Source organism: Vulpes lagopus, chromosome 7, assembly GCF_018345385.1.
Source record: "Vulpes lagopus strain Blue_001 chromosome 7, ASM1834538v1, whole genome shotgun sequence".
Taxonomy (NCBI): domain Eukaryota; kingdom Metazoa; phylum Chordata; class Mammalia; order Carnivora; family Canidae; genus Vulpes; species Vulpes lagopus.
The window spans coordinates 18,140,612-18,168,067 of record NC_054830.1 but is presented as its reverse complement, the minus strand read 5'-3'; the positions used below and the strand labels follow the sequence as shown (position 1 = coordinate 18,168,067).

The 27,456-nt window shown below is 39.6% G+C and overlaps 1 protein-coding gene and 1 non-coding gene across 8 annotated transcripts in view; one reads left to right on the top strand and one right to left on the bottom strand.

Moving 5' to 3' along the window:
* Positions 1 to 27,456, bottom strand: part of IHO1 (interactor of HORMAD1 1) — a 51,124-nt gene that overhangs the window by 10,611 nt on the left and 13,057 nt on the right. For 5 of the 7 annotated variants that reach the window (XM_041763616.1, XM_041763617.1, XM_041763618.1 and 2 more), the window contains 5 exons: positions 20,762 to 20,831; positions 17,141 to 17,315; positions 14,892 to 15,055; positions 1,472 to 1,520; positions 1,168 to 1,255 (listed from right to left, as the gene is read on the bottom strand). In XM_041763616.1, coding sequence (XP_041619550.1) covers positions 1,168 to 1,255; positions 1,472 to 1,520; positions 14,892 to 15,055; positions 17,141 to 17,315; positions 20,762 to 20,817 — 532 coding nt within the window. In that variant the 5' untranslated portion in view covers positions 20,818 to 20,831. The remainder of the gene's footprint in view (positions 1 to 1,167; positions 1,256 to 1,471; positions 1,521 to 14,891; positions 15,056 to 17,140; positions 17,316 to 20,761; positions 20,832 to 27,456) is intronic. The other 2 variants (XM_041763620.1, XM_041763622.1) reach the window with 2 other exon arrangements.
* LOC121496327 lies at positions 14,376 to 14,479 on the top strand. Its single transcript, XR_005989159.1, has one exon. It is a non-coding gene; the product is annotated as a U6 spliceosomal RNA (small nuclear RNA).

The window sequence follows — 27,456 nt, the reverse complement described above, 5'->3', positions numbered from 1 at the left end:
CGGCCCAGGGCGTGATCCTGGGGACCCTGGATTGAGTCCCACGTCCGGCTCCTTGCACGGAGACTGCTTCTCCCTCTGCCTGTGTCTCTGCCATTCTCTCTCTGTCTCTCATGAGTAAATAAATAAAATCTTATAAAAAATAAAAAAAGAGTGCTTTCCTTGGGCACTTATAAATGAGTTATTCTATCACTTTACACAAAGGAAACACTCCTGGTTTGCTTCTGCTCTTTGTCTTGCTACTTCTTGTGAGAGTAATAGTCCCAGGTGTCCATAACTGGTTTCGAAAAAGATTAGGCACAGTTGCCCTATGTGTGGAATACCCAGGTTGGAAGCCAGCAGACAGTGCAGTGCTTTTTTGCAGACAGATGGAGATTAATTTCTAAGCCACACAAAGGCATTAATTTTTGTAAATCATGAGCAATCATGATTCCAAGGCATTTAAATAAGTTGACTTCAATTTGTTTAAAATAAAAAATAAACACACAGACAAAAGCAAACAAGTACAGATGCAGTCATCATCTTGCTATTTAGCTGAGAAGCTGTTGGTTCTACAGAGGTGTCCGCCTAAGGAGAGCAGTGTTATGGCTCTCTTCTGTTTAGTAAGAGCCAGGAACATGTTTTATTTAAACATAAATTGCTAACTGGTAGAGCAAGGGACTTTACAAACCACTAACTGAAATGGAGAAAGAGGTAATTCACTACAAAATAGCTCTCATTGAAACCAAGGCATCAAGAAGATTGGGTGGCTGGAGTATTTCTAACTCCTAAGGGAGCAGTCTTTATTTCTAAGTCCTAACAGAACAATGTCTTTATAGACAATACAGACAGCAATTCATTAGGGATTCAGGGATGCTTCTGATTCACTTTAGGCAGTGAGATGAGAAATCTGGCAGAGCTACCTATCCTGAGGCAGCAATGGGATTACTAGGTGGAGGATTAGTGCTTCACAGGGGGCAGCTAAGGACCAGGAACACTCCCACACCTAGGTGGGTCCCACCACTGAGTTCAGTGTGCTCCACATCTCTTCAGGGCTAACCTTAATGTACCCATTCTCTCATCTGAAACACTATGGAACCTCACCACTGACAGAAACATGGCTAGGGTCAGAAAGTTCAGTTCACTGCACACAGTGCCCTCTGCTGCTAACCTCAAATACAAGATACTCACATGTCTTAGTCACAGTCTCCAAACAATCCAAAATTGTTTGGCTTCTTGAGCTGAGATGTTCCTCAGATTTTTCCACAGATGTCTGCAACTAAGAAATCCCAGATTAAGAAAGAATTCACGGATTATTGCCTTATTTTACTAACTTGTAATATTGTCATTTAATAATTTTAAAAAGGTAGTTAAAACATGCTAAAAAAAAAAGAAAAGAAAAAACATGCTATCCTATATGAGTTAAGGTCAATGTAATTAGTAAACTTCTTAAAATGTAAAATGTTCTAATTCCTTGACATGTAGCTATACTTACCCTGTGAATGCTTTCTCTGATATGGGAAATGAAGTTGTATAGAGTCTCACTAGAATAAGCAAGAAAAAATAAAATAAATCTTTGTAAAATACTGAAAAATTATGTAACAGAATTGATTCCATAAACATGGCAGGCTTCCACTTGGTGCAGCATCAAAACAGTGCTTGATTAGATTGGACACTCACCCCTGAAAAATTTTAGTGTCCAGCAACAAAAAATGAGAACATAGACTTGTTGTGAACATTGCCAAGGCAAAACATTTTTTTCTTTTTAAAGTTTACTCTCTTTGTATCTTCAATAAAGTAAATATTAGCAACTCAAGTGGCTACTACAGTAAAAGAGATCAGCTTTCATTTTTGTAGCAACAATAGCTAGTCAAAAATTCCTGGAAACATCTTAGTCTAATGACTGTTACTTTGTAAGAATGGGTAGAGACGATTATTGGATATTATTATATCCAATATTATTACATTTAAATTAATATAAATATTAATTTTGGGGTAATATTAATTTTTTAAAGAGTTTATTTTGAGAATGAGAACAGAGGAGGGGCAGAGGGAGAGGGAGACCGAGAATCTCCACCAGACTCCCCACCAATGGCAGAGCCTGACTCTGGCTTGATCTCATGACCCTGAGATCATGACTTGAGCCTAAACTGAGAGTCCAGGGCTTAATCAACTGAGTCACCCAGGCATCCTTCTTTTTTTCCCAAAGATTTTATTTATTTATTTATTTATTTATTTATTTATTTATTTATTTACTTATTTACTTACTTGCTTGCTTGCTTATTTATTGGAGTGGGGGGAAGTAGAGAAAAGGGGGAAAAATCCAAAGCAGATCCACCTTGGAGCTTGCTCTAATGACTGGGAGATCAAGATGTGAGCCAAAACAAAGAGTCAGCCACTTGACCAGCTGAACCACCTAGGTGCCCCAGCAATATTACTTTTTAATGAAAAGGAAACTATCACAATTATTCCTCAAATAAATGTGCCATTTTCGAAAAGATTCAGACATGGATTATCATAAAATTATTTTTTTACAGATTTTGTTTCTTCAATCTGTACAATATAAATGCAGATATCAATTTTTGAACCCTAATAGGACTATTCTTCATACCAAGTCTTTTGGATGCTCCACCAGACTGACTTTTTTTTTTTTTAAGATTTTTATTTATTTATTCACAGAGACAGAGAGAGAGAGGCAGAGACATAGGCAGAGGGAGAAGCAGGCATCATACAGCCTGACATGGGACTCTATCCAGGGTCTCCAGGATCACACCCTGTGCTGCAGGCAGCGCTAAACCGCTGCGCCATGGGGGCTGCCCCACCACACTGACTTTAAAAGGAGAATTTTATAAAACCATTAGGGTCTACAAGCCTTATGCTTTTTATGAAGCAGATTGGGACATTACCTGAAAACAATAAAAATATTAAAAATAAAAAGTTAATGAATTAGGAGCACCTGGGTGGCTCAGTCAGTTGAGCATCTGACTCTTGATTTCAGCTCAGGCCATGATCTCAGGGTCATGGGACTGACTGTTCCAGGCTTCAGGCTCACCAGAGAGCCTACTTTTCTCCCTCTCCCTCTCTGCCCTTCCCCCCTGCTCGTGTGTTCATGTGCTCTTTCTCTCTCAAATAAATAAATCTTTTAAAAAATTAATGAATTAAGGATATTAAGAACAGAATACTATTAAATTATAAATGTACAGAATAAGAAAGTAACCTAGAAATTAAACATAGCAGAAACAAGTAGAATAGTAAGGAAATAGTACAGAAAATAAAACAAAAGACAAAGAGATGGAAAATAGATCAATAGGAAAAATAAAGAGGATCAATGCAGGAGATCCAACACACACCCAAAACTAGAGATTCAGAAGAAAGAAGAAGAAAAATAGAGAGATTTTCAAAGATAACAAAAGAAAAATTCCCAGAACCAAAAAAATAAGTTTATATAGGTTCAAAGGAACCCCTCAATGCCCAAAGATTATAACATGCCGTATCAGAGCACATTTACTGAAAAATTTCAAGTTTATGGATATTGAGAAGGCCTTAAAAACTTCTGGAAAGGGGGCTGCCAGGGTGGTTCCGTGGTTTAGTGCCCCCTTCAGCCCAGAGCGTGATCCTGGAGACCGGGGATCAAGTCCCACATCAGGCTCTCTGCATGGAGCCTGCATCTCCCTCTGCCTGTGTCTCTGCCTCTCTCTCCTCTCTGTGTATTCTCATGAATAAATAAATAAAATCTTAAAAAAAAAACTTCTAGAAAGAAAGAACGTAATGTACACAGATCAGGAATTAGAATGGCATCAGATCTCTCTCTCTCTCTTTTTAGATTTTATTTATTCATAGAGACAGAAAGAGAGAGAGAGAGAGAGTCAGAGACACAGGCAGAAGGAGAAGCAGGCCCCATGCAGGGAGCCCAACATGGGACTTGATCCCAGGACTCCAGGTCATGTCCTGGGCTGAAGGCAGGTGATAAACCACAGAGCCACCCAGGGATCCCCATCAGATCTCTTAAAAGCAACATAAAAGTGACATGGCAGGGATCTCTGGGTGGCGCAGTGGTTTGGCGCTTGCCTTTGGCCCAGGGCGTGATCCTGGAGACCCGGGATCGAATCCCACATCAGGCTCCCGGTGCATGGAGCCTGCTTCTCCCTCTGCCTATGTCTCTGCCTCTCTCTCTCTCTCTCTGTGACTATCATAAATAAATAAAAAATTTAAAAAAAAAGTGACATGGCAATGAGAACAATGCTTTAGAAATTTTGGGGAAAAATAGTTTCCAATCTAGAATTCTATATCCAGCTTAAACTATTTGCAATCAAGTGTCAGGGGAAAATAAAGAATTTCAGATATGCAAGGTCTCAAAAAATTATTTAGGTGCCATGCACCTGTTGTTAAGTTTCTGGAATTTATGTTCCACCAAATCCAAGGAGTACAGTAAGAAAGAAAAGAATGTAGGATCAAAGTAACAGAAAATCCAACGCAGGAGAGAGGAGGTAGGAATGCTTAGGATGATGGTGAAGGGAAGACTCAGGATGACAGCTGCACTGCAGAGTAAGAGAGTACAAAGTTCAGATCAGAATTAGTAAGGCTGACTGAGAAGAAAATGACACTGAAAGAATTTCGGATGTGTTTGGGTATAAAATAAGGAGCTTCTGTGGCACCTGGATGGCTCAGTCAGTTAAATATCTGCCTTCAGCCCAGATCATGACCCCAGCATCCTGGGATCAAGTCCCACATTGGGCTCCCCCTGCTTGGGATCTTTCTCTCTCAGACACACGCGCGCACACACACACACACACTCTCTCTCTCTCTCTCTCAAATAAATAAAATCTTTTTTAAAAAATAAAATGAGGCTTTTTAAGTTTTGCTGCAGAATTTGGGGATGTGATTCCTACATTGAAAATTCAGCAAAAAAGAAAAAAGGTAATTTTTCACATTTAGGAAAACGTAATCATACTGTATATAATTTTTCTAGGCTATCTAGATAAGGATTTAAAGATTGAAAATCAATTTAGGGCAGCCCAGGTGGCTCAGCAGTTTAGCGCAGCCTTCAGCCCAGGGCATGATCCTGGAGACCTGGGATCAACTCCCACATCGGGCTCCCTGTGTGGAGCTTGCTTCTCTCTGCCTGTGTCTCTGCCTCCCTCTCTCTCTGTGTCTCTCGTGAATAAACAAATAAAATCTTTAAAAAATAAAATAAAAATAAAAAGCAGATTGAAGAGCACCTGGATGGCTCAATCGATTAAGCATCTGCCTTCAGCTCAGGTCATCCTGGGTTGATGGGATCCAGCCAGCAGTAAGCTCCCTGCTCAGTGGGAAGTCTGCTTCTCCCTCTCCCTCTACCCCTCCCCCCCGCTCGTGCTCTTTCAAAAAAATAAAATCTTAAAAAAATAAAAAATAAAAAACAGATTGAAAAATAGTCCATAGGAAACAACATTTAAAAAAAATACATAAAAATAGAGCAGCATTATATAAAACATTGCTAATGGTGGTTCACAGAGTAAACTGATTCAAGAGGCAGACTGGAGGATCTTTGCCCAAAACTCCTACTCAGTTTATATGTGCCCCTTTAGATGGTGTCTTTCCTGACGCCCACAGTCAGAGCTGGGAGCCTGTCCTCAGGGCTTCCAAAGCATTTGGATGCAACCTCAACAATACGATTTGTAACTTTGTACTTAAGAGTGGAAAGTCCAAAGTCTTTATTTTAGGCTGGTTTGCATCTGATCCTCTTTTCTGTTTTAGTTCTTCAGGTTTGGGATCTTGGAGGGAAGCAGAGCCTCCTTCTTCTAGAGGTTGATTGTGCCAGGGGCTTGCTTTCTTAGCTTCTCCTGAACCCTGGGCTCTTCCCTCACACATAACTTGCCAGACCAAGAGTCAGGAGGAAAAGACTGTGAGTTCTCTCTAGTGGCTGTTGCTCCAGTACAAGGAAGATAGAGCTCCAGGAGAATAGTAAAAGTATCCAGGCCTACACTGGTTACAGTGTGGAGAGGTCTATTACACTCTGGGCAGCGGGTAGCAGGCAGGAGAATCTGTACTAGACTAATTTTGTCAGGATCCCTGGGTGGCGCAGCAGTTTGGCGCCTGCTTTTGGCCCAGGGCGCGATCCTGGAGACCCGGGATCGAATCCCACGTCGGGCTCCTGGTGCATGGAGCCTGCTTCTCCCTCTGCCTGTGTCTCTGCCTCTCTCTCTCTCTCTCTGTGACTATCATAAATAAAAAAAAAAAATTTTTTTTTAAAATCTAATTTTGTGGTTTGTTTGGAGAATTATTCACAATGGGTAGCACTTGGCAATTGTAGGACTGTTGCAAAAACTCAAAGAGGCATCATTTTCTTCCTTGGAAATCAGAATCCTGATTTTTTCCTCCCTGGATACACTTGCCACCCAGATAGATGACATTCCCAGATTCCCCTGAAGTTAGGTACAACCATGTGAGTAAATTCTAGCCAATGTGAGGTATAAGGAATGTTACATGCAACTTCCAAGAAGAATCCTAAAGGGAAAGGAAGATACCCTTTGTTCTTTCCTTCATCTATCATGTGTCTGGAACTCTAACAACAGCTAGAACTCCAGCAGCCACCAAGCACTGTGAGGACAGGGGTCACACTTTAGGGATGGGAGACTAGAGTGCTGGAAGGAACCACATCCTTCAGAACCATGAACCTACCATTCTAGTCCCAGACCACATACTTTGGGATTATTTTTGCATTAAAGAAAAACATCTATCTTTTTAAAGCTTTTCTTATATGTATGAATGTATATATGTTATATGCAGTTGAACATAATCCTAGCTAATAAAATGAGCTACCCAATATCTTTTTCTCTTTTTATTTTATTTTTTTCTTTTCAAATTGTAGTTGATACTCCTCAACTATTCAATATCTTTTAATAACTTTTTAACATTAAAAAAACTTGGGATCCCTGGGGGGCGCCGCGGTTTGGCGCCTGCCTTTGGCCCAGGGCACGATCCTGGAGACCCGGGATCGAATCCCACGTCGGGCTCCCGGTGCATGGAGCCTGCTTCTCTCTCTGCCTGTGTCTCTGCCTCTCTCTGTGTGTGTGTGTGACTATCATAAATAAATAAAAATTAAAAAAAAAAACTTTTTAAAGATTCTAGTTATTTATTTGAGAGAAATAGAGAGATAGGAGAGCACAAGCAGGAAGGAGAGAAGAAAAGAAGCAAGCTCCCCACTGAGCAGGGAGCCTGTCTCAGGGCTCTATCCCAGGACCCCAGGATCATGACCCAAGTCAAAGGCAGACACCTAACTGACTGAGCCACCCAGGCACCCCAACATTAAAAAAATTTAAGTTAGGGGGCACCTGGGTGGCTCAGTCAATTAAGCATCTGCCTTCAGCTCAGGTCATGATCCCAGGATCCTGGGATTAAGCCCTGCATCAGACCCCCTGCTCAGCAGGGAGCCTGCTTCTCCCTCTCCCTCTGCTGCTTCCGCTGCTTATGCTCTCACACTGTCAAAGTATTTAAAAATGTTTTCAGTTAACACAGGAAATTAACTGTGTACGTGTGTATGTACACATTTCTGAATTTTAACACAAACTTGGGGTTCATGTAACCATTACTACAATCAGAAGGGTAGTATCCAAAGAACACCTTCATGGGGATCCCTGGGTGGTGCAGCAGTTTGGCGCCTGGCTTTGGCCCAGGGCGTGATCCTGGAGACCCGGGATTGAATCCCACGTCGGGCTCCCGGTGCATGGAGCCTGCTTCTCCCTCTGCCTATGTCTCTGCCTCTCTCTCTCTCTCTCTCTCTGTGTGACTATCATAGATAAATAAAATTTAAAAAAAAAACAAAAACAAAAAACACCTTCATGATGTCCCTTTGTAGTGAAGTCCAGCCTACATCCCTTAACCTCTGGTAATCAGTGACATATTCGCCATCTCCATAGTTTTGCCTTTCTCAGAATGCCATGTAAATGGAGTCATATAGTATATAACTTTTGAACTGATTTTTTTCACTCAACGTAGTGTCTTTGAGATTCACCCATGTAATTGTATATCAGTAGTTCTTTTTTTTTTTTTATTGCTGAGTAGTGTTCTGTTTTATGGACATACATTGTTTGTTAATCCATTCATTTATTTAAGGATATTCAAGTTGTGTCTAGTTTTTGGTAATTATGAACAAAGCTGCTATAAACATTACTGTACAGGCTTCTGTGTAAACATAAGTCTTGATTCAGGGTAAATGCCTAGGAGAAGGGATCCCTGGGTGGCGCAGCGGTTTGGCGCCTGCCTTTGGCCCAGGGCTCGATCCTGGAGACCCGGGATCGAATCCCACATCGGGCTCCCGGTGCATGGAGCCTGCTTCTCCCTCTGCCTGTGCCTCTGCCTCTCTCTCTCTCTCTCTGTGACTATCATAAATAAAAATTAAAAAAAAAAAAAAGAATGCAACAGATTTGAAAAAAAAAATGCCTAGGAGAATTACAGAGGCATATAATAAATTAGGTTTACTTACAAGAAACTGTCAAACTCTAGTTGCCCTATATCCTTGCTCAGCACTTGGTATTGTTAGCTTTTATTTATTTTAAGTTTAGCCATGCTAATAGATATGTAGTAATATGTCATTGTGATTTCAACTTGTATTTCCAAAATGGATAATGATGTTGAACATCATTAGGATCATTTTTGTATTGAGCATTTTCATGTACTTATTTGTTATCCATATATATTTTTTAAGTTTATTTTTTTAAGTAATCTCTATATCCAAAGGGGGGCTTGAACTCACAACCCTGAGATCAAGAGTCACATCCTCTTCCAACTGAGCAGGCCAGGTACCTGCTGGTTATCCATATGTTGTTATCCATATGTTGTTTTTGACGTATCTGTTAAAATCTTTTCCCATTTTTTTTATTGAGTTGCTTATTACTTACTAAGTTTTAAGAATTCTTTTTATATTCTGAATATAAGTCCTTTGCTGAAAACGTTGTTTACAAATATTTTTCCCTTTTTTTAGCTTTTTTTTTTAAGTTTTTTTTTTTTTTTTTTTTTTTAATTTGAGAAAGAGATTGAGAAAGCATGAGCAGGAGGCAGGGCTAAGGAGACAGGAAAAGCAGACTCCCTACTGAGCAGGGAGGGAGCCCAATGTGAGGCTAGATCCCAGGACCCTGAGATCATGACCTGAGCTCCTGAATTAAAGGCAGACTCTTAACCAACTGAGCCACTCAGGCACCCCTGTAGCTTATCTTTTCATTCTCTTAACAGTGATTGTTGCAGAGCAATCACCTTAAATTTTGCTTAGAAATAAACAAAACACAGGAAACTCTAAGCCAGAACTTTCATACTTTGAATTCAGGTTTCCTTCCCCAATTGCTACCATTTACTTTTTTCAGAGACTTCAAATGCCACATGCACTGTGTCCAGGGCTTTTATTTTTTTTAAAGATTTATTTATTTATGATAGACACGGGGCGGGGGGCGGTACAGAGACGCAGGCAGAGGGAGAAGCAGGCTCTGTGCAGGGAGCCTGATGTGGGACTCCATCCCAGGACTCCAGAATTACGCTTTGGGCCTAAGGCGGCACTAAACCGCTGAGCCACCCAGGCTGCCCTGTCCAGGGCTTTTAAATTGCATTCAGTGGGAAAGATAGGATAGAGTATGCTTACTCTGTCATACCCAGAACCAGAACTCATTCAAGAATCTTTTTAATGGGCATCCCGGGTGGCTCAGCTGTTTAGTGCCGCCTTCAGCTAAAGGCGTGATCCTGGAATCCTGGGATGGAGTCCCATGTTGGGCTCCCTGCACAGAGGCTGCTTCTCCCTCTGCCTGTGTCTCTGCCTCTCTCTCTCTCTCTCTCTCTGTGTGTCTCTCATGAATAAATAAATAAAGATCTTAAAAAAAAGAATCTTTTTAATAAATTCCTTTTCCATTTAAATGAACTTATTTCTATTATTTACAATCAATAACTCCAGTCTAGTTGTATAATTTATCCATCAAATGTCTGTTTTCCTAACCAGACTGAGAACTACAAAGATAAATTTATAGTACTGGGCCTAGCACAGTGTTTATTTAGTGAATGTATAAATAAATTTCACTATGGTGGGCAGCCCCAGTGGCGCAGTGATTTAGCGCCGCCTGCAGCCCGGGGTGTGATCCTGGAGACCCGGGATTGAGTCCCACATCAGACTTCCTGCATGGAGCCTGCTTCTCCCTCTGCCTGTGTCTCTGCCTCTCTCTCTCTCTCTCTGAATTAATAAATAAATCTTAAAAAAAAATTCACTATGGTGATCAACAATAATTGAAAGAAAGATAGAAAAAAACAATTACTAAAAGAACATGAGACACCTGGGTGGCTCAGTGGTTGAGCATCTGCCTTCGGCTCAGGGCATGATCCTGGAGTCCCGAGATCGAGTCCCACATGAGGCCTCCTGCATGGAGCCTGCTTCTCCCTCTGCCTATGTCTCTGCCTCTGTGTGTGTGTGTGTGTGTGTCTCATGAATAAATAAATAAAATCTTTAAAAAATAATAATTATGGAAAGAACAGGGTTACTTTATAATCTACTTGTGGTCCTTGGATGATTTTTTAGTTATGAGACTAATTTCTTTTCTAAAATATTACAGACAGGGATCCCTGGGTGGCGCAGTGGTTTGGCGCCTGCCTTTGGCCCAGGGCGCAATCCTGGAGACCCGGGATCCAGTCCCACGTCGGGCTCCTGGTGCATGGAGCCTGCTTCTCCCTCTGCTTGTGTCTCTGCCTCTCTCTCTCTCTCTCTGTGACTATCATAAATAAATAAAAATTTAAAAAATAAAATAAAATAAAATAAAATATTACAGACAACCCCCCCCAATAATCTGAGTAATGGACATGCATTGTTTGGTGTACCCAGAATCCTCCTCTAGTGGGGAACTGCTTCTTTCTTATACCAAAAAGTGGTTCGGAGACACCTGGGTGGCTCAGTGGTTGAGCGTCTGCCTTTGGCTCAGGGCATCATCCTGAATTCCTGGGATCGAATCCCACATGGGGCTTCTTGCATGGAGCCTGCCTCTCCTCCCTCTACCTGTGTCTCTGCCTCTCTTTCTGTGTCTCTCATGAATAAATACATAAAATCTAAAAAAATAAAAAGTGGTTCTGGTGAGGACTTCCAATTACACCTCCCTCCTTTCATCCCTATGACCTAAGCAAACCTACCATATCCTTCCACTGGGATTTTTCAAATTCAAAGTAAGGGAAAAAAAAAAAAAAAAAAACAAAGTAAGGGAAAAGAGACTCTCTGTGTTGGTAGGAAGCTGGTCTCTAATAGGAAAGAATACTATAGATGGAGAGAGAAGCACAGAAAAAGATGCTGATTTCATTTTATTCTCTGTCCTTCCCAGGTTGGTTAAATGAGCTAATATATTCTGTTTTGTCAAAGCTACTTTGAGGTATCTATTTACTACCAAAAGAGTCATAACAAATGCAATATGAACTAACTGATTAGGCTTCTTTTCAGATTTCTATCCCTCATACACACTCCTTATAAGTTTGGGAAAGGGACACCTGGTAGCTCAGTGGTTGAGCATCTGCCTTTCCGCTCAGGTCATGATCCCAGAGTTTCTGGATGGAGTCCCACATCGGGCTCCCTGCAGGGAGCCTGCTTCTCCCTCTGCCTATGTCTCTGCTTCTCTCTGTGTCTCTCATGAATAAATAAAATAAATCTTAAAAAAATAGTTTGGGAAAATATATACTTTCAAAGCACAATATGCAAAACTATGTCTTATAGTATCTCTTATGTTTGAACCCTGCACTAAGTCTTAGCAATTTCTTGCTTCCAAATTTACAGCAATATGCTTTCTCTCTCTCATTTAAAAATTTCTCATTCCTTCCCACACTTTTTTTTAATCTTTTTTTTAATATTATTTATTTATGATAATCATACAGAGAGAGAGAGAGGCAGAGACAAGGCAGAGACACAGGCAGAGGGAGAAGCAGACTCCATGCACCAGGAGCCCGATGTGGGATTCGATCCCGGGTCTCCAGGATCGCGCCCTGGGCCAAAGGCAGGCGCCAAACCACTGCGCCACCCAGGGATCCCCTCTTCCCACACTTTTTAAAGGATTTTATTTATTTGAGAGAGACAGAGAATGAGTGGGGGGAGGGCCAGAGGGAAAAGCAGACTCCCTGTTGAGCAGGGAGCCTGAAGTCGGGCTAGATCCTAGGACTCTGGGACTATGACCTGAGCCAAAGGCAGACACTTAACCAACTGAGCCACCTAGGCACCCCCCACATTTTTTTAAAGCAACATGAGGCTTGAACTCATGACCTTGAAATCAAGAGTTTCAAGCTCTACCAACTGAACCAGTCAGGTATCCCATTCTTACCACATTTCTTTTTTTTTTTTAATTTTTTTTTTAATTTATTATTTATGACGGTCACACAGAGAGAGAGAGAGAGAGAGAGAGAGAGAGAGGGGCAGAGACATAGGCAGAGGGAGAAGCAGGCTCCATGCACCGGGAGCCTGATGTGGGATTCGATCCTGGGCCTCCAGGATCGTGCCCTGGGCCAAAGGCAAGCGCTAAACCGCTGCGCCACCCAGGGATCCCTCTTACCACATTTCTGACAAGCACTAATTGACAAAAAACAAAACAAAACAAAACAAAAAACCTAAAATCTAAAATCTTGGGTTTTGGGTTCAGTAGTTATGCTGCCAACTCTTAATTTTGGCTCAGGTCATGATTTCAAGAGTCATGAGATGGAGCCCCACATTGGGTTCCACACTTAGAGCGGAGTCTGCTTGAGATTCTCTGTCTCTCCCTTTGCCCCTTCCCCTGCTTGCACTCATGCTTTCTCTCTCTAAAGTAAATAAATAAATTTTTTAAAAAATTTTATTTATTTATTCATGAAAGACACAGGCACAGAGAGAGGCAGAGACACAGGCAGAGGGAGAAGCAGGCTCCATGCAGGGAGCCAGATGTGGGACTCGATCCCGGGTCTCCAGGATCACACCCTGGGCTGAAGGCGTCGCTAAAGTGCTGAGCCACCTGGGCTGCCCAACAAATAAAATCTTTAAAAATGATAATATAAAGTAAAATGTTGGGTTTCATTTTTGCCAGAATGTATTAAAATTATGATTTTTTTTTGCCTATAAGTCAGTATCTTGAGCTTGAAAATTTTTTTAATGGGGAGAGATTCTTCAGAATCCTCAATTATTTGTTCTATTTAAGTGCTATAAAAAAATAAGTGCTATATAGTTTTTGCTATCTAGTTAATAATAACTGTTAATAGAAACTAATTTCACTACAAAAAAAAAGAGAGAGAGAAGGAAATGATATAGGGAGAGATAGCAAAAGGAAACAAAGAAGAAAATATTGAGAGAGGGATGCCTGGGTGGCTCAGCGGTTTAGTGCCACCTTCAGCTAAGGTCGTGATCCTGGGGTCCTGGGCTTGAGTCCCGCGTCAGACTCCCTGCATGGAGCCTGCTTCTCCCTCTGCCTGTGTCTCTGCCTCTCTCCCTCTGTCTCTCATAAATAAATAAATAAAATCTAAAAAAAAAAAAAAAAAAAAGAATTCTTAAAGAAATTCTGGCTCTTTCAACAGGAAAGTACTACTGGTGACACTAAGTGATAGATCTTCACCGTCACAGAAATAATAAAGTATATCTCTGCTTGAGTGTTATGAATTCCATGATACCTAAAGATGTTCTTTGATAATTTACTACCAAGAAATAAGCAACTTAATTTCCTAATTGACTTCAAATTACTTATTTATAAATTAATAGAGGAGCCCTAATTTATCTCATGTATTTGCTAAGGTAAATGAATAAATATAAAACAAATAAGACTATGTATAAAATTTGGGGTATACCTTAAAAACTACCAACATTTTGGGGCACCTGGCTGCTCAGTCAGTGGAGCACATGACTCTTGATCTCAGCGTTTGGGGCTGGAGCCTCACGTTGGTATAGAGATTACTTAAAAATAAAATCTTAAAAAAAAAACAAAAAACCCAACAGGGACGCCTGGGTGGCTCAGTGGTTGAGCGTCTGTCTTCGGCTCAGGGCATGATCCTAGGACCGGGGATAGAGTCCCACATCGGGCTCTCCTTGCAAGGAGCTTGCTTCTTCCTCTGCCTATGTCTCTGCCTCTCTCTCTCTCTCATAAATAAATAAATAAAATCTTTAAAACAAAAAACCCCAACATTTTGGGGTGCCTGCATGGCTCAGTTGGTTAAGCATCTGCCTTTGGCTAGGGTCATGATCTCAGGGTCCTGGGACTGGGGCTGGGATTGAGCCCATGCGGGGCTCCCTGCTCATCAGGGAGCCTGCTTGTCCCTCTCCCCCTGCCTCTCCTGCCTACTCATGCATGCTCTCTTGTTCTCCCTCAAATAAATGAATAAACAACAACAAAAACCACCAACATTTCAAAGTGAGGAAATCAGCCTGGATAGCCTGAATCAGCTTTTTAAAGAATTCATGTGCTGTGCTCACTTCAGCAGCACATATACTAAAACTGGAACTACACAGAGATTAGCATGGCCCCTGCACAAGAATGACACTCAAATTTGGGAACCATTACATATTAAAAAAAATAATAATTCATGTGCTATCTTCTTTTTTTTGTTTGTTTGTTTTTTTTTTCATATGCTATCTTCTTAATGCTAAAGCAACTGTTATCTAATTTCCTAACTCTGATGATCTGAAAAAACAACAAATTAAAGGGCAGAATTTTAGGGAAAATAAACATAACATTACTTGAATATTGTATTTCTCTAAGAAGTCCCGTAGCTTCCTTTTCAGAGGGCCAGAACTGTGGCAGTCATAGTCAAATTTGCCACAAGCCACACTGACAAATAAGCAAATAAAGAGTAACTATTAGACGAGCTATAACAGCAAGAGTGTTATCATGCTGAAATAGAATTATTTAACTGTTAATATTCCATTTTCTGTTTCCCTGAGAAAAGATGAGATGTCTCATCTACTTGAATGGTTTGCATACCTGTCACATTTGTCTTTTGCCCTTTTCTTTTTCTCTTCAAACTGTTCCAAAAGGCCTTTTGATTTTCCAACTGACAAAGGAAGAGGAAATAAACCTCTATCTTGTGTATCTCCTCCAAACAGCTGGGGTTTTGTCTGGTACTTTGTGAAAATACTAGGTTCACTCTGTTAAATGAAAAAAATAATAGCAGTTCATACATGAAAATATTTATAGCATTCAGTATTTTCTACACAATGTAGAGTCACATTGAAGTGCAAACCATAATATTAAAAACAACATGGTTGGGATGCCTGAGTGGTTCAGCGGTTGAGCGTCTGCCTGCAGCTCAGGGCCTGATCCCAGGATTCAGGATCGAGTCTCACATCGGGCTCCCTGCATGGAGCCTGCTTCTCCCTCTGCCTGTGTCTCTGCTTCTCTCTCTGTGTGTCTCATGAATAAATGAATAAATCTTCAAACAAACAAACAAACAAACAAACAAACAACATGGCATGTAGTATTTCCTTTTTAATTTATATAAATCAAAAAATTACATTAAAGCAATTCTTTTTATTAATAAGGTTTCTGCCTTACCAGCCCAGAGATATTTAAAATATCAGCTAATCAGGGTACCTGGCTGACTCAGTCAGTAGAGCACGTGACTCTTAATCTCAGGGTCATGAGTTCAAGCCCCACGTTAGATGTGGGGCCTACTTAAATAAAAATAAAAAGAAAAAGAAAAAGAAAAAGAAAAAGAAAAATATCAGCTAAAATGGCTTAAAATCAGTTGCACAGATTTGAAGACAATAACAGAATTATTTATACTGTCTTTGAGAGGATATGGGTTTTTTTAAAATTTTTTTTATTTTAAAGTATTTTATTGGAATCCTTTTAATAAAAACAAGTATTCATATTAAATAAGTCTAATTGGTCTAAAAGTGTTTTTTTTTTTTAAGATTTTATTTATTTATTCATGAGAGACACACACAGAGAGAGAGAGAGAGAGAGAGAGAGAGAGAGAGGCAGAGACACACAGGCCAAGGGAGAAACAGGCTCCATGCAGGGAGCCAGACGTGGGACTTGACCCCGGGTCTCCAGGACTAGGCCCTGGGCCGAAGGTAGCGTTAAACTGCTGAGCCACCCAGGCTGCCCCTCTGAGATGATATGTTAAAGTTCATATATTAATAAGTTTAATTCAATTACTAGTTGAACTAGACTTATTGATAAGTTTGACATGGACTGGACAGTAGGCATGCTGGCATGCAGTGAGTTATTGCTTGCATTCTAAAGCAAAACTTACTCTGAAACATTCAGGGAGTACCTTTCCTCCTTCATATCACTGGGGACCAATTTTTGTATTGAAATACTTATCTGAGAGCATACCCTACTATCTTAAAGCACTGACCTAATCTTATCCATGGAAGGGATCCCTGGGTGGCGCAGCGGTTTAGCGCCTGCCTTTGGCCCAGGGCGCGATCCTGGAGACCCAGGATCGAATCCCACGTCGGGCTTCCGGTGCATGGAGCCTGCTTCTCCCTCTGCCCATGTCTCTGCCTCTCTCTCTCTCTCTGTGTGTGACTGTCATAAATAAATAAAAATTAAAAAAAAAAAAAAAAATCTTATCCATGGAATCTCTATTTGATGCAGGTAAGTTTGTATACAGAGTTAAATCTAGTTTTAGACCATAATAAATAAATATATAAAAATATTTCTGACACACAAAAGAAGACAGGCTGGTCTCAAAAAATTGAGAACTCAGGAGACTCTATTATTGGTTCTGGCCCTTATTCATTAACTAAGTCCTCAGAATCCTTATGACCTTCTCCAAGGAGATAACATAGCATAGTAGACTAAAATCCACAAAGTACTTAAAGTTTCTTAGACAAATGTTCATTTAAAATAAAATTTATGTTACTTTATTCCTATTTTTCTAAAGCCCTGGTTTCTTATGAAATTTTAACAAACAATAGTATGTCTTAGAAAATGTCATGCAATATTTGGCTCTCCCTGAGGGCAAAGGTACTGGCAATATTCTGCAACATATATATTTTTTCTATTTCAGACTACCAAATCTGTCAGATTACTGAATCACCAATCAAGTACAAATCCATTTAGGAGAGTAATCCTTTTTTTTTTTTTTTTTTTTTTTTTAGGAGAGTAATCCTTAAAGATGTAAATTCTAAAATATAATCCAACAGAATAATTCTTCTTTATAGCTTATCTTCATATTGACTATGAAATATGTGCAGAGAAATTCTAGAAATGAGACTCACGTCCAGAGAATTCGGTTGTGACTGTTTTGGATGTCTCAAGTGGACACCAAAGTCCAAGGGTGCTGACAGAGTCTCTGAACTTTCTGGACAGAACTGTGATCCAAAGAGGAACTGAGAATCACTGAGACTAGAGTGATCAGTCTGATTATTATTCCAGCTAGATGACTTAGTGGTCCTGAAATTAAGCAAGAAAAGAGAAGTATATCAAGTGAACAAACATTCTGAACAAATGAAATCATAATTCACAGATATTCATTTCAAAATACTCTGGGCAGAGTACTAGTTTATTTTGACCTCCTAGTCCCCTGCACACTGCCAATACTATCTATAAAAAAAAACCCACAAATTCTGAATGCCAGACATTTTGATTACTGGAGAACAATCAGATAGAAATTCAAACATTAGGGATCCCTGGGTGGCGCAGCGGTTTGGCGCCTGCCTTTGGCCCAGGGCACGATCCTGGAGACCCGGGATCGAATCCCACGTCAGGCTCCCAGTGCATGGAGCCTGCTTCTCCCTCTGCCTGTGTCTCTGCCTCTTTCTCTCACTGTGTGCCTATCATAAATAAAAAAAAAAAAAAAAGAAAAGAAATTCAAACATTAAGGAATGACACCATTATTCCTTGTAAAATAGAACTGTGAGCTATAAGACCCTTCAGGGAAGTTCCTGAAATTTTTAGAGATTAAAAGAACATTGAATCTGGGGGAACGTGGGTGGCTCAGTTGGTTGGGCATCCAACTCTTGATTTCAGCTCAAGTCATGACCTCAGGGTCATGGGATCAAGCCCTACATAGGGCTCTGTGCTGGGAGTGGAGCCTGCTTGGGATTCTCTCTCCTTCCCCCTCTGCCCTTCCTCCCCACCCCATTCTTTCACACATACTCTCTCTCTCTAAAAAAGAATCTGTTAATCACTAAGGGAATGGATAAAAATAAAATATGGCGTATGCATATAACTGATGCATTAGTCAGAAGCAATAAACTAGATTTACATATAACCACCTGATAAGTCTCCAAAATGTCATTTTGAGTGAAGAAAAAAAGTAAAAATTGAATGAACTCTATCACATATCATTTATATAACCTTTTAAATTTACATCATACCACACCAAACAAGTATGGAACTGAGTATATAGAAGGTAAATTAGAACTCTCATTAACTCTCCAGAATGTGCCTACAAGGAAGGAAGGAAGCAGGATTACAGGGAGAGTAGGAGTCATAATACAAAAAACACAAGACAGCTTAGTTACAGACTAAATGTTTGTGTTCTCCCAAAATTCTTATGTTGAAGTCCTAATCTCTAATGTGATAATATTTAGAAATGGGACCTTTGGGAGGTAATTAGGGTTAGACAAGGTCACGAGGGTGAGGCTTTCATGATGGGAGAGTTTGTCCTCCTCTTTCTTTCTCTTCCATGTGAAGACACAGAGAGAAGACAATTGTCTGCAAGCCAGGAAGGGAGCCCTCACCAGAAATTTTCTAGCTGACATATGGTTCTAGGACTTCTAATCTCCAGAACTGAAAAAATAAATTTCTATTGTTGAAGCCATCCAGTTTAGGATACTTTGTGATGGCAGCTAGCAGACTAATATCAGTCTTATCCAGACTGAAGAATATGATCAACTCAGATTTGTGCACAGGAGGATTCATTAAAAATTGTTTTTGAAACAAAGTGGTGTTCCCTTTCACACCTTTAGTGTCTTATTCTTGCTTACTTTAATTAAGCACTTCCAGCTGTGGACTTCTAGATTCCCATAGATTTCTATGCCAGCCTTTAGACTTGTAATATAAAAGAGAGTGATATTGATAATGACACAGTAACACTTGAACACAGTGTATTAAGCCTTTTACAGACACAGCACATAAGCAGGTAGACAAGTAAAATATGATCTTCAAGTTTTTACTTGTAAGACATCTCAATAACAATTTGTGTTACTTAATGCTATTGTGTAACCTAAAAAAAAAAAAACATACTTTTCATTAAAACACACAAACACAAATCACAAATTCCTTTTAAAAAAGCTAAATCTAGGGGCTCCTAGGTAGCTCAGTTAGTTGGTTAAGCATTCAACTCTTGATTTCGGCTCAGGTCTAATTTCAGAGTTGTGAGATTGAGTCCCACATTGGGCTTTGTGCTGGGCATGGAGCCCACTTAAAATTCTTGATTCTTTCTCCTCTCCCTAGGGCCCTCCCCCTACCCTCTGTCTCTCTTTCCTCCCTCTCCAATAAATAAATAAGCCAAATCTAAAGTAATTAGATAGCATATACGTACATATTCTAAGCCAAAGGAACCATCATATATGAATATAAGACAAAAATTCTAATAGTTCGGGCAGCCTGGGTTTAGCGCCACCTTCAGCCCAAGGCGTGATCCTGGACACCTGGGATAGAGTCCCACATCTGGCTCCCTGCATGGAGCTTGCTTCTCCCTCTGCCTGTCTCTGCCTCTCTCTCTCCCTGTGTCACTCATGAATAAATAAATATTTTAAAAATTTCTAATAGCTCAAACACAGGAAAGAGCAATTATTTCACTGACAAAACCATTTTCTAAGATTAGCTAAAGTAATGGGCTGCACACATATAATATAGGTTGCATAATCATTGCTCAAAATAGCTTTAATAGCTCTCTGTGACTACCCTCTTAGATCAAAGAGAATAATTAGCTGAGCTGGAAAAAAAAACTGTGAGCTTATAGAAATTATGTAGGATTTATATCTTAAAGTTCTGATTTGGAATTTAACAAAGACATTTTCCCTACTTGTATCAACTGTAAGCATTTTTTTTTCTTTTTGAGAAATAAAAAGTACAGTGCTCTAGGTTTTTGTTGAATTAATAACTGTCTTCAGGAAGGTGTTAGGAAGGAAATAAACTACCCAATAATAAAACATACCAAAAGCAATTAGAAATCTCTTAAATATATACTGCTTCTGGGGCACATCTACCACGTTAGCAATGGCAGGCCCACTGCGTGGCTGGCAGACACAAATGTAAATACTTCAATGGAGTAGTAGAAGGGGCAACATCTCAGTGAGCCTTGTCAGTAGCTGGAGTGGCTCTTAACTCCACAGTACCTACCATTGTACTATACAACTGAATAAATACATATCTGAACATGGTCTTAATTTTGCTCCTTGATGTTTCAATATCAATCACTCCATGTCTAATTCTCACAGGCCTCATAGTCTCTAGGCCCAGTGCTAGACACAGAACCACTGCTCAATTAACACACATAGCTGAATTGACATTGCTTTTATAATCAGAAAATAAGCAAAAGAAAAAAGACAAGTATGGGAGAGCAGTGAAAGGAAGGGAAGAAAAGGGGAAGAAGCTATATGAAATAACTCTGTTACTAATTAACTAATAAGAAGGGGAGACTTTTTATATAAAATCAATATAGGATCTTCAGTATCAGGGGCGCCTGGGTGGCTCAGTTAAGCATCTGCCTTGGGGTCAGGTCATGATCCCAGGGTCCTGGGATCAAGCCCCACATGGGACTCCCTGCTCACCAGGGAGTCTGCTTCTTCCTCTGTCCCTCACCCTGTTCTCGTTCTGTCTCTCAAATAAATAAGTAAAATCTTTTTTAAAAAAATCCTCAGTATCAGAATATAAACCAGAAAACTTACCCAGAGCCAGAAGGAATACTGAGCATTTCTTTGATATTCCAGACATTAAAATTCATTTCTTATGGTTACCCTATTAGAAAGAGAGGGATATAAATTTAAAAAGTTAAGATAGTGGGCATCCCGGGTGGCTCAGCGGTTTAGTGCCGCCTTTGGCCCAGGACATGATCCTGGAGACCCGGGATCAAGTCCCACGTCGGGCTCCCTGCATGGAGCCTGCTTCTCCCTCTGCCTGTGTCTCTGCCTCTCTCTCATGAATAAATAAATAAAATTAAGAAAAAAAAAAGGAAACCTCCCTCTTAAAAAAAAAAATAGTTAAGGTAGTATAACTTTCCCCCAAAGATTATAGGATGCCTGAGTGACTCAGTGGTTGAGCATCTGCCTTCAGCTCAGGGCATGATCCTGGGGTCCTGGGATTGAGTCCCACATTGACTCCCTGTAGGGAGCCACCTTCTCCCTCCAACTATATGTCTCTGCCTCTCTCTCTGTGTGTCTCTCATGAACAATTAAATAAAATATTTAAAATCACTTTACTGGTGACTATTATATGTAGATGAAGACATTTCAGCAACTATATTTCCATCCATTTGGTGAAAACTCCCATTAAGTATGGGTCAGAAAAAGGTATTTTCGAAGCACCTGGCTGGTTCAGTCAGTGGAACATGTGACTCTTGATCTTGAAGGTTATGAGTTTGATCCCCATGTTGGGTGTACAGATTACTTAAAAATAAAATCCTTTTAAAAAGAAAAGATAGATATCTTCTGCTATTATCTTTTTAAGATTTTATTCATTCATTCATTCATTCATTCATTCATTCATTCATTCATGAGATACACAGAGAGAGAGAGACAGAGGCATAAGCAGAGGGAGAAGCAGACTCCCTGCAGAGAGCCTGATGCAAGACTTGATCCTGGGATGACCTGAGTGGAAGGCAGACACTCAACCACAGGCACCCAGGTGCCCCTATTTTCTGCTATTAAATTGCATACAAATCCCTTCCTTCTTAATACCAGGGAGATCTCAGTCATCTTCGAGACAGTAAATTTGAATTCCATCTTCTACTCTCTTGTCCTTTTCTCTTGCCAACCTGTTAATAATCTGCTTTTAGGAAAAGACCAATAAACTATTTTTCACTGCCTGATACAATGAATGACTTAAACTATAACCTCTCCCAAGAGGACTAGTTCTTTACAGATCATAGGATACTGGAATGCCAACTGTGCTGTGGAATTTGGGCAATAAGAAGCTGGATGGAAAAAAAAAAAAAAAGCTTGATGAAGAGTGAATGCTTTGGGCAAAAGTGCTTTCCCATACCTCTTATTTCCAACTCTGCACATTTCCAACCTGATACACTGCACAATATGGTTCATTATTATGATCATAGAGCCTGGATTTTATGAAACAAACCCAATTTCTAAATTTTGTCTCCCTGATCTCACGGAACATTCATATTTATCAGGTTATATTACCATTGAGGGTATCAGAAAATGATTCCCATACAAAAGTCAATCACTTTCCTATATACCAGCAATGAACAAATGGAATTTGAAATTAAAAACACAATACCATTTATATTAGAACCCCAAAATACTGAAGTATAAATCTAACAAAATATGTGTAAGATCTATATGAAGAAAACTATAAAATTCTGATGAAAGATACCAAAGAAGAACTAAATAAGTAGAGAGATACTCATGTTCATGGATAAGAAGATTCAATATTGTCAAGATTTCAGTTCTTTCCAACTTGATCTATATATTCAATGCAATCTCAAAAAAAATTTGAGCAAGATATTTTGTAGATATTGACAAACTGATTCTAGAGTTTATATGGAGAGACAAAAGATCCAGAATAGCCAACACAATACTGAAGGAGGAAAGCAAAGTCAGAGGACTGACACTACCCAACTTGAAGATTTACTATAAAGCTACATTAATCAAAAGAGTGTGGTATTGGGACGCCTGGGTGGCTCAGCAGTTGAATATCCGCCTTCGGCTCAGGGCCTGATCCCAGGATCTGAGATCAAGTCCCACATCAGGCTCCCTGTCAGGAGCCTGCTTCTCCCTCTGCCTATGTCTTTGCCTCTTTCTCTCTCTGTCTCTCATAAATAAATAAGTAAATAAATGTTAAAAGAGAGAGAGAGAGAGAGGTATTTGCAAAGGAACAGACTAATAATAGATCAATGGAACAGAATAGAGTGCCCAGAAATAGACTCACTCAAATATAGTCAACTGATCTTTGATAAAGGATCAAAGTCAATAAAACAAAGAAAACATAGTCTTTTGAATAAATTGTGCTGGAATATCTGGATATCCACATGCAAAGAAAATCTAGACACAGAGTTTATACCTTAACAAAAAATTAACTCAAAATGGATGATACAAACCTAAATGTAAAATGCAAAGCTATAAAAACTCTTAGAAAATAACATAGGAGGGGGGTCCCTGGGTGGCTCAGCGGTTTAGAGCCTGCCTTTGGCCCAGAGTGTGATCCTGGAGTCCTGGGATCAAGTCCCACGTCGGGCTCCCTGCATGGAGACTGCTTCTCCCTCTGCCTGTGTCTCTGCCTCTCTCTGTGTGTGTCTCTTGTGAATAAATAAATAAAATCTTTTTAAAAAAATGAAAAAAGAAAAGAACATAGAAAATCTAGATGACTCCTACACTTGACAAAGACTTTGTAACTACAATGCCAAAGACATGATCCATAAATGAAAGAAGTAATAAGCTGGAATTCCCTAGAATTAAAAACTTCTGCTCTAAAAAATAAAATAAAATAAAATAAAAATAAATAAATAAATAAAATTAAAACTTCTGCTCTGTGAAAAACACTGTCAAGAAAGTGAGAAGATGGGATCCCTGGGTGGCGCAGCAGTTTGGCGCCTGCCTTTGGCCCAGGGCGCGATCCTGGAGACCCGGGATCGAATCCCACGTCGGGCTCCCGGTGCGTGGAGCCTGCTTCAACCTCTGCCTGTGTCTCTGCCTCTCTCTCTCTCTCTCTCTCTGTGTGACTATCATTAAAAAAAAAAAAAAAAATTAAAAAAAAAAAAAAAAAGAAAGTGAGAAGATAAGCCACATACTAGGAGAAAATATTTGCAAAAGATATCTGAAAGAGGCATCCTGAGGGCAGCTCAGTTGGCTCAGCAGTTTAGCGCCGCCTTTAGCCCAGGGCCTGATCCTGGAGATGCGGGATCGAGTCCCACAACGGGCTCTCTGCATGGAACCTGCTTCTCCCTCTGCCTGTGTCTCTGTCTCTCTTTCTCTGTCTCTGTCTCTCTCTCTCTCTGTGTTTGTCTCTCATGAATAAATAAATAAAATCTTAAAAAAAAAAAGGCATCCTGGGACACCTGGGTGGCTCAGCAGTTGAGTGTCTGCCTTTGGCTCAGGGCATGATCCTGGAGTCCTGGGATCAAGTCCTACATTGGGCTTCCTGCATGGAGCCTGCTTCTCCCTCTGCCTATGTCTCTGCCTCTCTCTCTCGGTGTCTTTTATGAATAAATAAATAAAATCTTTAAAAAAAGAAAAAGGCATCCAAAGTATCCAAAATATAAAAAAAAAAAAGATCCTTTTTAAAAAAATTATGTTTTTAAGTAATCTCTAATCTCTATACCCAGTATGGGGCTAAAACTCATGACTCCTAGATTAAGAGTCATATGTTCCACTGACTGAGCTAGCCAGGTGTCCCAAATATACAAAGAACTCTTAAAAACTCAATAATAAAACAAACAACTCGACCCACAGATCAATGGAATAGAAAAGATTGCCCAGAAAATAACCCATGTATATATGGTTCATTAATTTACGACAAAAGAGCCAAGAATATAAAATGGGGAAAGGACAGTCTCTTTAATAAATAGTGCTCGGAAAACTGGACAGCCGCATACCAAAGAATGAAACTGGACCTCTGTCTTAGATTACATAGAAAATCAACTCAAAATGGATTAAAAACTTAAGTTTAAGACCTGAAATAGTTAAATTCCTAGAGGAAAACATAGGGGATAGGCTACTTGACATCAGTCTTGGCAATGATTTTTTGGACTTGACACAAGAAGCAAAAGCAACAAAAGCAAAAAATAAACAAGTGAGACCACACCAAACTGAAAAGCTTCTACACAACAAAGGAAACCATCAACAAAGTGAAAAGGGCAACCTGTGGAATAGGAGAAAACATTTGCAAACCATATATCTAATAAAGTGTTAATATCCGAAATAATGAACTTGTACAACTCATAGAAAAAAAACCCCAAACAAATCAATTAACAAATAGAGGAACTGAAGAGATATTTTTCCAAAGCAGACACACAAATGGCCCAAGGTACATGAAACAGTGCTCAACATCTCTATTCATCAGGGAAATGCAAATCAAAACCACACTGAGATATCCTCTCACATTTATCAGGATGACCATCATCAAAATAATAAGAGATAAATATTGGTGAAGATGAGGAGAAAGGAAAACTTTGTGCATTGTTGGTGGTAATGTAAATTGGTGCAGCCACTATAAAAAAGTATGGAGTTTCTTCAAGAAATTAAAAATAGAACTACTATATATAATCCAGCAATCCTCCTCCTGGGTATATCTCCAAAGGATATGAAAATAGGATATCGAAGAGACTTCTGTACTCCATGTTCATTGCAGCATTATTCACATAGCCAAGATATGGAAACAAACTGTCTCACGGTGGATGAATAGATAACGATAATACACACACGCAGAGAGAGGAATATTATTCAGCCATAAGAAAGAAATTCTGCTACTTATGACACCATAGAGGGAACGTAAGGGCATTATGCTAAGTGAATAAGCCAGAGAAGACAAATACTGCATGGTTTCACTTGCTTGTGAACTTAAAAAAAAAAAAAAAAAAAGTCAAACTCATAGAAACAGAGCAGAAAAATAGTTGCTAAGGGCTAGAGGGTAGGGGAAATAGGGAAACATTGGTAAAAGGATATAAACTTTTAGGTATAAGATAAATAAGGTCTGAAAACATAATGAATAGTGGGGTGAGTATAGCTGATAACACTGTATTGTATAATTGGAATTTGCTAAGAGAGTAGAACTTAAATAGTTTTACCAAATAAATAAATCCATGCATACATACATAAACAAATAAGTGATAATAAGAGGTGATGAATGTAATAATTAACCAGATGGGAGAGATCCTTTCACAATGTCAAATCATCATGATGTACACTTTAAATATACTACAATTTTATTTATCAATTATATCTCATTAAAGCTGAAAATAAACCTAGGCAAAAATTTAACAAGAATTGTCCAAAAGCTATGTAAAGAAAACTATAAACCATTCCCGAATAATGAGAAAGATACATCATGTTCATCGATAGAAAGAATCAACATCACAAAGATGTCAAATCTATCCAGGTTAATTTATAACTTTGAAATGTCCCAAAAAAATACCATATTTTTTTTTCTACAGGGAGAAAACTGATTAGAATGCTCATTTGGGGAAACAAGCAAGACCAACCAGGAAAATCCTGAAATAGAAAAAGAGGAAAGAGAAAAAGGGGGGGGATCCCTGGGTGGCGCAGCGGTTTGGCGCCTGCCTTTGGCTCAGGGTGTGATCCTGGAGTCCCAGGATCAAGTCCCACATCAGGCTCCCGGTGCATGGAGCCTGCTTCTCCCTCTGCCTGTGTCTCTGCCTCTCTCTCTATCTCTCTGTGACTATCCTAAATAAATAAAAATTAAAAAAAAAAAAAAAAAGAAAAAGGGGGGAAAATGGGGGTTGGGGGGAAAGCCAGCCCTACTAGGTATTAAAAATATATTATAAATCTTCTACAATTTTACAGATGTATATTGGTACATGATTAGATAGACAAGCCAGTAGAATAGATTTATAACAATAGATCTATCTGAAAATGGAAATGTATATGAATATATAATAAAGATAGCATCTCAAAAAAAAAGATAGCATCTCAAATATATTGAGGAGAGAAAGACATTTTATTTTTTTCAAGATTTTATTTATTTATTCATGAGAGACACACAGAGAGAGGCAGAGACATAGACAGAGGGAGAAGCAGGCTCCTCGCAGGGAGCCCAATGCAGGACTGGTTCCCAGACCAGGATCATGCCCTGAGCAGCAGGCAGACACTCAACCACTGAACCACTCAGGCGTCCCGAGAAAGAGATTTTTAAAAGTAGAGTTGAGAGGTGCCTGGGTAGCTCAGTCAATTAAGCATCTAACTCTTGGTTTTGGTTCAGGTCATGATCTCAGGGTCCTGAGATTAATCCCTGAGTGGGACTCTGCGCTCAGCACAGAGTCTCCTTGTCCCTCTTCCTCATCTCCTCCTGCAGCTCTCTCTCTCTCTCTTGCACATAACATCTTTAAAAAAAAAAAAAAGAAGAAAAAGAAGAAGAAGTAGAATTGGGATAACTGAATAGCTATATGAGAAAAAGATTAGGATTGGATCTAGTCCTTTTACCACACACTACAAAATATCCAAATGGATCAGAGATAATATAAAAATGAAACCATAAAAGCACTGGAGGGGAAGCTCACAAACTCCTCTATAGCCTGGACGTGGGGAAAACTTTGACTCAAAATCCAGAAGTAATAAGAGAAGACACCAACAAATCTGACTGCATGCATTTTTTTAAAAGATTTATTTTTTTTGAGAGAATGAGTGGAGTGACAATCTGAAGCAACTTCACACTGAGCCCAATGTGGGGCTCAATC